The sequence below is a fragment of the Amia ocellicauda genome, chromosome 10 (genome assembly GCF_036373705.1).
Source record: "Amia ocellicauda isolate fAmiCal2 chromosome 10, fAmiCal2.hap1, whole genome shotgun sequence".
NCBI lineage: Eukaryota > Metazoa > Chordata > Actinopteri > Amiiformes > Amiidae > Amia > Amia ocellicauda.
In genome coordinates this window covers 13569964-13580155 of record NC_089859.1, presented here as the reverse complement: position 1 = coordinate 13580155, position 10192 = coordinate 13569964, and the positions used below count along the sequence as shown (strand labels likewise).

Here is a 10192-nt window from a genome sequence, read left to right as displayed (position 1 = left end):
TCCAGCAGTGGATTGATATAGGCTGATGAAGATGATGATGATATATATAGAGAGAGATTAATTTCACAAGATTACAAAAAGGCTTATATTAAAGTTATTTTTTCTACTTTGGTATTAGCCTCTAAAAATAGTAAATATTAAAACATATATTACATTTTTAATATTTAAAAAAACAACTTTAGAAAATACCGAATGCGATGTTCTACATTTCTATATGTTCTGCGTCCTCCCCGCCGCACGGTGGCGCACGTCTATAACCACCGCATGTCAGAGGGTTACAGGTCTGTTAACCCTCATAAGAATGTGCTTCCGGGGAATTGCTTCCTCTTCGTTTCTGCTTCGGGTCGGCAACCATGGTGAGATAGACCCGGCTACTTTTATTTTTCTAATCAACAGTAATCTTTCGCATAGACATTCCCAAATGACACAAAAGCATGTTTATCTTGTTGCTAAGCTTTCAAACTACACATATGCCCCAACATTTGTGGGTTTAATGTAAAGTATTTGTGAGATTTTGCATGAAAATGTATTCTAGTCGCAGAGGCAGCAGAAAATGGCTGCCTTGTTGGTTGCAATCACTTCAGTGCAAGTTGATTATTTTTATTATATAGCCTGTATGCCCGTGTTTAAAATACTTACTGTCGATTCCCCGATAATGATCCGTTTAGTGTCGTGTGTCATTCATTAAGCGTGCGTCTGGCCGCCATGCTGGTAAACACGTTACAGTATATATAATGTGTTAAGTTTGAATGGCAGTGTTTGCGCTTAGGATGTATTTAAAGCAAAGACTGTTAGATCTGAGAGACGAATTAATGGAATGCCAAATGCAGTTTTGTAAATGGGCCTTCAACTGAGACACGGGTTAACGTTTAATGTATTTATTTTACTTACTGCTCTGCCCTCTTGATCAGAAAGGCAACGTGTTCGTGCATTGGGGGAAAGCAGCAGTAAGGCTCGAGTAGAGGGAGTGTGACCAGGGAAGTGCAAATGCCATGTGATGGGGCATGTTTCCTGGAGCGAAAAGCCTTCCTGCGGGCCTGGCAGCGTGATGCGTGTAAACATGGCCGTTTCACCGCGATTCTCAAATGCACGTCGTCTCTGTTCTTCAGGGTGGAAATGCTATAGCGTGTGTCCAGTAGCCACTGCTGCAAGTAGCCCACAGCAGCTCGCTATGCCGTGTTGAATGCATGCTTTGTTTCCAAGCATTTGCAGCTGTTGATACCGAGTCTTTTATGTTATGTTATGGGTGGTGTGCCAAAACCAAGTGTTCATTAGTGCATCATCCCCCCCCCAGGTGAACGTGCCGAAAACCCGCAGGACCTACTGCAAAAAGTGCAAGAAGCATCAGCCCCACAAAGTCACCCAGTACAAGAAGGGCAAGGACTCCCTGTACGCTCAGGGTAAGTGTGGGCTCTTGCTGCATGGTTGTGCCCATTGATGACCATTGTAAGAAAGTGGACAGCGGGGGCCATTTGCAGGCCTGTTGGTTCTTTGAAGTTAATTGCCACTGATCTCAGGTCAACCTCTGTTCTGTTGCACCCTCTTAATTATATCATCTCCATGCTTTTACAGGTAAGAGGAGATACGACAGAAAGCAGAGTGGTTATGGTGGTCAGACGAAGCCTATTTTCCGCAAAAAGGTATGTGTGCAAGTTGGGAGAATTGTGGTACAGGCGGGGGGTAATTCACATATGGTCTTTATCGTTAAAGAGGACTGAAGAAGCTAGTTTATATTGACCATGTATAATACTGGAAATGAACAGGGTAGAGCTAATCTAATGTTTTGAACTTTGTGGTCATTTGGTTTGATTTGAAGTGTAGGTAGTGGATATTTTTGTGAATGAAAAGGCAGGTATGCAGGATATCATTGCATGCAGTTGGAGGGAATATTTCACATGGTTTCTTTTCATTGAATACAGGCTAAGACTACAAAGAAGATTGTGCTGAGACTGGAGTGTGTGGAGCCCAACTGCAGGTCCAAGAGAATGCTGGCCATCAAGAGATGCAAGCACTTTGAACTGGGAGGAGACAAGAAGAGAAAGGTAAGGAAGCAAAACCTGGAAGAGAGTGACATGCTTTTAAAGTTTTTTTTTTTTTTTATAAAGTTACTACTGAAAGTACCTGGGAGGCTGGGCCATGTGCTTTAAGTGATTTCTTCAGTACTTTGGTCTCATGGTTGTGGAGTTCATCTTGAAGGACCTGCAGTGATATGCACTATATTTTCTTTATCTGTGTGGTCTGTGGTGTTGGTATTGTACTCCTCTTAATCACCACCAAAAGATGCACTCTTCACCTTGATTTCCTCCACAGCACATGAGCTAAAGCTGTGTAGTAAGCTTCCTTAAATGGGGCATATGTGTGCTGGGCAAGTAGAAGGTAAAATATAGTAGTTACCAAGTAAAAGCATGGTGTGGATTTGATGTGATCCAACTTACATTAGCCAGTTGCCCTAGACTTGTATCTGTACCTGATCTACATTTGCATTCTGGCTCTTGCACTGGAATGGTTCAGGTTTCTTTAGTCAGTCTAATGAGTGTGATTCACTGAAGGTTAATGGTTGATTACAGTGATTCAAATGCAGTTCTAGATGACTACTGCACATTTGATCTGAATTTTACCAAGAAGTGATGCTTTTTATATAATTTGCACAATATTTGTCTGGCCCTCTATAATTGGAAGTGGCAGTTTATGTAATTGTTATAATTGGCAGTTCACACCTTACCCTTCACGTAAGGTCATTTGTTATTTTGTCTTCTGTGTGGAGGTATTCTATAATCTTAATAAGTTTCTACATTTTTGTTGGTGTAAACTGTAGAGGTATAGCAAAGGCCAAGGACAACAAAATATTGAAATAATTCAGTACTCCATAATGGTACAAACTCATTTGTTTTTCTTCTCTCTTTTCAGGGCCAGGTCATCCAGTTCTAAGCAGCATCTTTTTGTTTTTTTGTGGAAATTCCATCTTTGTCAATAAAGAAATGATAAGATCAAGAGATGTTAACTTTGTGAACATATGCTATATTGGGAAGATCTAACAAAGAGGTTTAAAATCTAAAATCATTCTGAAATGTCACGAGAAACTCACAATTGGTTACAAAAATCTAATTTATTTTAGAATTATGATGCACATTTTGGCACACACAACTTACATTTAGCCCTGAGATATCAGTTTTAAAATGAAGTCTTATTTCCCTTTACCAGTTTTAAAAGATTTTCTACTGGTGAAACCACATGGCTAATTTAACAGGAATGCATAAATCACTGGAACATTTAGCAAATCTATTTGAATACCTTTTTAACCAAACAAAAAAGCTCAGGTAAAATGTCTTGTGCTTCTTTAAGATTATAAAGCAGTGCTTGGATTCTTAATCTCGTATAATGCATGGTGCCAGACAAAGGAACTAGATAAAACCCTTATACCATTGTTTAAAGTGTAAGCATATTTAAACCTATATGCAGCACAGATTAAGAGTACATTTCAGGGTCAGGTTTAATGCAAGGTTAGGGTTCATGCTTGCTGTTAATGCATGAGAATTGTGGAAAGGGTGAGGGTTAATTTGGGCAGAAAACTGCAGACAGTACATTAAAAAATGTGTAATTAGTTTGGTTGTAGCTGGGTAACATTTAGTTCACCCTAGAGCAGTGGCTCTCAAACCTGTTCTGGAGTACCACCTACCCTGCTGCTTTTTGTTCAAACTGAGCTTTGTTAATTGAACACTTAATTGAAGTAATTTGATTAAATTGTGTAACTGATCAAGTTGGTTCTTTGAGACTATAATTTCCTTATACAATTCTATAATTAAAAACCCCTACTGTTACAAATAATGAAAGGCTCTGATTTAGGAAATGAGTTCAATTAAGTAATTGAGAGCTTAGTGGGAACAAAACCCAGCAGCGTAGGTGGTACTCCAGGACAGGTTTGAGAACCATGGCAGTGTTCAGTTGGTAAAAGCTGGATTGGGTGTACACTTTAAAGCAGAATGGTCAGACTTGGTTTGGGATCTGAGCAGGGCTTCGGTTAGTGTTCTCTTCAACTAAAGTTCAGTTAAGTGTTGCCAATTGGCTTAGTTTTGGTAATTAATGTTAAGACTTAATTTTAGGAAGGGTGTCTGACATGCACACTCACACCTAAGCTTAATTATAGTCTAAAATGTACCTCAAGTAGATGAAATATAACCCAAATATAAATCTTGGTACCATGGGTAACAAAGTGTATACCAGATGAAACCAACTCTTCCCCCAAATGCAGTACATAGCAGGCCTATTACAGCACCGCCCTGTGGCTTTTCTCCTGCTTGTTGAAACGCATGGCCCACTGCCTGTCCTGGGTTGGGTGTGTGCTGTTCTTAATGAGTGTGACTGTGAAGAGCACTGTTCCAGTGGGGTTGATGAGAAACTCCAGCTGGGATTTCACATTCTGTACCCCCATCTCAGAATATGTGGGTAAGATCTGTGTGACATTACACTCTGGGTTGCACATTTCCAAGCTGGGAAGTATAGCCATTGTGAATGGGAAGTGGCGTGGTCCCCCAATTTCTTGTCTGTTCATCACGGCAAGTGCAAGCCTGCTGCCGGACAGGGGCCGCTCCCACACCTCGAAGTTGTCAAACTGCAAAGAAGTCATTTAGAGAAGAATGTTAAACATCATGTATTTCTTTAATTCCCCACATCGGTCTTCAGGCCTTACATCAGAGAAAGGGATCTGCAATTTAATCTGCAGAAATTGTTTTAATTTCACATTCCTCATAAGTTGACATTGAAACCTCTAGTTATAAAAATATCAAGTTGATCTTTAATGTTTGAATCCCAGAACACTCAAAAGCAACTAGTGTTTGGTTTTACTGCATGTTTTTTTTTTTTTCTACATGCAAGTGTGTATTGATTTCATTATGTAAAGAAAAACTGCAAACCTCTTAAATGGTGCTCACTGGTAGGAACAAAAACTCGGTGCCTTGGTAATGAAATCTACATGCAGCAATTACTGAGCATGAAGTCAATGAGTGAGTGACTCTTACCTTGCTAGTCTGGTAGCCCTGTTTGCCCAGCGGGTCCTGGTTGATGGCAATGACCCTGCGGTTCTGCAGCAGCTCTGTGGATCGCTGGTCGATGTCCCGCAGGTCATTGGACATCAGCAGAGGTGCGGCCATGATTGCCCACATGGCCATTTGAGTCTCCTGTTGGTCTGCGCTCAGCCCAAAATTCCCAATCACAAGCTATGGTGAGAAAACAGGCAAGTGCTTGGTTTTGGGATCAGACTCTAGGGTACAATATCTTTTAAGAGAAATTGCTTTGAATACATCTAATAAACAAATACTGCAGTATCCTTTGGATCAACCAGCAACGCTTCATCCTCATAGGAGCTACATGACTAAGTGGAGCAGAATACTTAATAGTGCATCTAATAAGAAACTTGGAACTTAATTGGTGAAAGCTTAGAAACATGTATGAAAACAAACTGAAGCCCCAAAAGGATCTGTATTTGCAATTGCACTTAGTGTAAAAATGTAAATTCCCCAGCAACTGCCCACACGTTCGCTGTAAAAAGAGCATTCATTGCTTTTAGAATATCAAAGCCAGTTTTCCACTTGAGTCTTCACACAGCTGCAAAGTTACAAATTATATAGAAAACGAAAGAAAAGCGAGTGAACAAGGGATACCATGTCTGGGTCATTCCATCCGCCTGGCCCCGCCACTGGCACAGTCAGTTTCTGGTGACTGGATGTCCAATCAATGATCGCAGTCACACTCGTCCAAGAGTCGTACACATCTGCGAAATTGCGCCAGTGGTTACAGTACTGCCGGACTGCTGTGTAGTTAGGCTGAAAAGGAAAGTTTGGACTGAATAGCAGGTAATAGTGCCACACCATATATATATATTTACAATAATAAATCTCTTTCTGTATAAGTGAAGTAAGATAACACCAGGTTTGTCACAACTACTGTTCTGTAGTTATTTGTGTGTACCTGTTGGAAGGGCCATTCGTATAAAGGCCATTCGCAGGAGTACACAATCGCCCTCCCGGTCTGATTCAGAGCCCTTGACATATTTATGTAACCTGGAAGATTGAATTGATCAGGATTATAAAATGCACATAACCACAATTAAAAATGGACTGAAGAGATTTCTCAGCTTGATTACTAATAAGTGACATCTTATGCAGTATAATAAAGTTGAAGTCCTCCTCACACTCTGTATGTAATCTTGTGTTTTTAGTTCAGGAAGGAAAGCATTGGAGTTCTTCTGTACTGCATTTGTCTTCTTTCATGCATCGAATTTGACTTCCTCTACACCCCTCTCACCTTCGGCTAGCAAAGTCAAATTCGGCACGTTGCATCCGTCAAATTTCAGTAGGTCTACATCCCACTCTGCAAAGGTCTTGGCATCAATGTCATAGGAGCCAAGGCTTCCAGGATAGCCAGCACATGTCTTTGTTCCCACGTCTGCATAAATCCCCAGCTTTAACCCTTTGGAGTGGATCTAAACAGACCAGAGTGGAGAAATCGCTATAGCGTGAGAAAAAATGCAATGTGATATTACTAGTTCTGTGAATAAATATTTTAATGATATTGCATGTAGAAATCTATCCTCTCTGATATTGGAACAATCAAAAAGTAAAATTATGATTGACTCGGTGATACTTTGAAAATCTTTAATAAAGCAAGATAAACTGTACTGAAGAAATGTACTAAATCCCAGATATATATGTAATAGATTTGCAGTTTTCTATGTGTACACTAGAGGGAAGTGTTCTACAATAAATAAGCTAACTGGCTGCTTTTAAGTCAAATGGTATATTGTATTATTGTATAGTTACTTTGAAGTGTATTAAAATTGATATTTACCTTGTTTTGCTTAATACATTTCTGAGCAATCTTTATTTACTATGCTATATAGTTATGTAACTATTTTAAGGTTTATGTGTCTGCGAGCTAAAGCAGGTGACAGTGTATTGCAAAATCAGGGCAAGAACTTGTCTTCTGATCGTGGCTATTTAATAATCATATCTTTGTGACTGTTCTCTAAGAGGGGGATCCTCTGGCCTGACTCACGTAGCTGGCAAGTTTCTTGATGCCACTGGGGAATCTCTTGGGGTCGGCTTGCAGTCGGCCCTGTGCGTCACGGCTGGTGGAGGGCCAGCAGTCGTCGATACACACGTACTCATAGCCAGCCTCCTTCCAGCCCCCCGTCACCATCACATCAGCCATCTCCATGTAGAGCTGTTCACTATGAAGAGACACAGTGGCTTAGTTTCTGTATGATAATTTTCTGGGGTCTTCTTACCTAGTGCACAGCACGTGCAATCAAAGAGATATTGGTTTGATTATTTTTAATATGCACTAGAATGTTGTTGCTTTGGTTTGGTTATTCTGTATGGAAGTAAAGGGGACTGAAAGGTTTCAGTGGAAGGTGTGAGGTACCCTGCAAGAAGAAGGGGATTCAGAGGCTAGAGGGAAAGTGATGGAAGAGCAGAGTTGGGATGGATCTGGGGATTCCTTTTCTTTTCTGCCAAGAAGCTAATTCTAGCCTCTGCTTCTTTCCAGAGAGATTATTTTAATGATGTGCTCCCTGGCACCCCTACAATTATGGTCTCACTTAGGACAAGAAAGAAATACTCCATTCAGGCCTGAACTGTATCCAAAAAAGGCCACCCCAGTACAATCCCTTTGTGCTGTACTCAGTGTTTTTAGTTTTTTTTTTTTACACTTATTCTGGGTATGGCCCTGAGACTGTAAAAGTGCAATGATGTTCAAAGACACGCCTTTGAGCTCTCAGCTCTAATTCATGACATTTTGGCTTACATTTTAAGTTTGTTTTTAAACGTGAATGAAATTGGATACTGGTTCGAGATACAGTCTAGCTTTCAGTCTCAATAAAGACCACAACATCACTTGCTAGGTAACTTAAGTAGAATATAAAAGTTTTACTACCTATGGCTTGTGTATAATATGGGAGTATTTCCCAGAAACAAAATTAACTTCAGGGGATTTCTACTTCCTCTGCACAAGTCCCCCCCCCCCCCAGAATTAGGTCCTTGATTTAAGTCCAAGAGTTTCTGATATTTGCTAGGGAAGTAATCAGGGTAATCACGGGTTGATTAGCCAAATATTTCACCACTCCTCTCTATCTTATGTTTTGGGAAGCCTAAATACAACTGATGAAGTGCATTACAAGGTAGATTATTTTCCTTAATTCTGTTCCCCATATTAATCTTCAAAACAGGAGGAATACAGTTAAAAAAAATCATAAATATCAAAAACGTACTTTTATTTCAGAATCCAATTTTAATTTCACCAAGAAAGAAATACATTGCATGCTTTTTCTGTGTTAAATTCCCTTCCCTTCATATGAATGAATCAGCCTGTCTGTTAGTAGAGGGGTTCACACACACAAGTGATCTTTGTTTCACATCTTTACCATTGCTTTGTTTCAAAGGAATAGCCTATGAGGATTATATACACTCGAGGCGTAAAAACCTTACCTGATACAATTATGTGGGTCTTTGTCACAGTCTGTATTACACATGAATCTTTCCCAATGTAGCCATCCCATGGTCGGGGTTTGTGCAAGACCATTATCTAGTAATAAAACTGGCTGAATGAATGCCCACACAGCAATTATTAAAAGACTTGGCACAGACTTGGCCATTGTAGTCGTGATTGTTCACTAACACCTGCTACCACCGTGACCCGGCGTAGGAGTGCAGTACGAACTTTCTTCCGTGTTCTGATATTGACAGCAGAACTGACCAATGACAAGCTCGGATTGTGTGAACTAGCCAATCACGTACCGTGGGTGTTGTCATGGTGTGAACATTGAGGAAGTAAACATTTTCTTCCTGATCTCGTGAGTTGGAGTATGTTTTTACGGTATGTCACATGATAATGAAGCTGGTTTTTGTGTTATAATCTGACCGCATTTGAATGTAAACACCTGACACTTTTAAAAAATAGAATAAAATGCTGCTCAATACACGTGGGATGCAGTGTGGGTGGCCACCTGATGCCTGATATTAATTCCATGCAAGAGTGACTTTTTTTCCCCTGCAGAAAATGAAATAAATCAACATATAAGTAAAGAGAACATTATGACGTTAGCCTCAAAAACATGCTTATGGAATAACATGAGTTCTATTTTCTTTATTTGTGTGCTTATTGTATTATTACTTCAGGTGATATAAAACAGCTGGTTTTTAATCACTTGGTACGGACTGTACAGACTCGATCATGCAAAGATAATTGGGATCATTAACTACTGATACCATTATTATTATTATTATTATTATTATTATTATTAATAATAATAATAATAATAATAATAATAATAATAATAATAATAATAATAACATTTTAAGTCTGTATCGCTCTGTATCATGCATAGAGCGCTTCCACCATGATTTTAAATAAAATGCAAATACTTGTATTTTGGAATATTTCCACAAGTCTGTCAAAATATTACCCAGAAATATCTAAACTCCTATTTTCACTTTTCTTATGGAAGCTAACCAAAACTCAAGAACCAGATCTTAGTTAACCTAAACCTTTCCTAAAGCAAAATCCAGGATTAATCTCAACCTTATCTATGTGAATTGAAATACTTAATTAAACTACTGAAAAAATATTGTATATATTTTTTTATCCTTTAGTTTATAGTAATAATACAGATATTTTTGACTTGTGATATGGTGCTTCATTTTGCAGCTGGTATATTTAAAATCTTGTTCTGTGCTCGTTATATTAAGCAAAGCAATGGTTCAGGATATGCCCAAAAGGATATGCCCATTGGCTGCCACAGAAAATGAACAGTAAAGATAGAGTAGTTCCATCTAAAACAGCATCCCCTGTCATGTGTTTGAATTCATTGTGGTCCTGCACTAGCCTTTCCTTGCTGCGCTGCCACTCTGTCTCATCATAGCTCTTGATCTTACGTCTGACGACACCATCAGTCTTTTGGAAGGATTTTCCGGCCTTCTCAGTCTGGCAGTGTAGTACCCACACTAACAGGTATGATCACAATGTAGATTTGTCACTATCGGATCTAAAATTGTACTCTGAAGTGTACCCATTGCTCGCTGTGGTGGTCCGGGTGTCGGACAATTAAGATCAATGGTAGCAAGTGTCCAAAAATAATGACATTTATTGTCTTTCAGGACAAACGGCCATAAATACAGGCAAAAAACATGGTGTCACTGTA

The 10192-nt window shown here is 39.4% G+C and overlaps 2 protein-coding genes across 2 annotated transcripts; one reads left to right on the top strand and one right to left on the bottom strand.

Moving 5' to 3' along the window:
• The first annotated feature begins 254 nt into the window (after positions 1 to 254).
• Positions 255 to 2991, top strand: rpl36a (ribosomal protein L36A). Its single transcript, XM_066715019.1, has 5 exons — positions 255 to 356; positions 1295 to 1400; positions 1573 to 1640; positions 1920 to 2042; positions 2908 to 2991. Exons 1-5 carry the CDS (start codon positions 354 to 356, stop codon positions 2926 to 2928), a joined length of 321 nt encoding a protein of 106 aa, XP_066571116.1. The 5' UTR covers positions 255 to 353; the 3' UTR covers positions 2929 to 2991.
• Positions 2992 to 3087: 96 nt separating this feature from the next.
• On the bottom strand, positions 3088 to 8710 carry gla (galactosidase, alpha). Its single transcript, XM_066715018.1, has 7 exons — positions 8481 to 8710; positions 7051 to 7225; positions 6301 to 6478; positions 5965 to 6056; positions 5658 to 5819; positions 5016 to 5213; positions 3088 to 4609 (listed from the first exon to the last, which is right to left on the bottom strand). The coding sequence occupies exons 1-7, from the start codon at positions 8645 to 8647 to the stop codon at positions 4265 to 4267; spliced, it is 1317 nt and encodes a 438-aa protein (XP_066571115.1). The 5' UTR covers positions 8648 to 8710; the 3' UTR covers positions 3088 to 4264.
• Positions 8711 to 10192: the final 1482 nt, after the last annotated feature.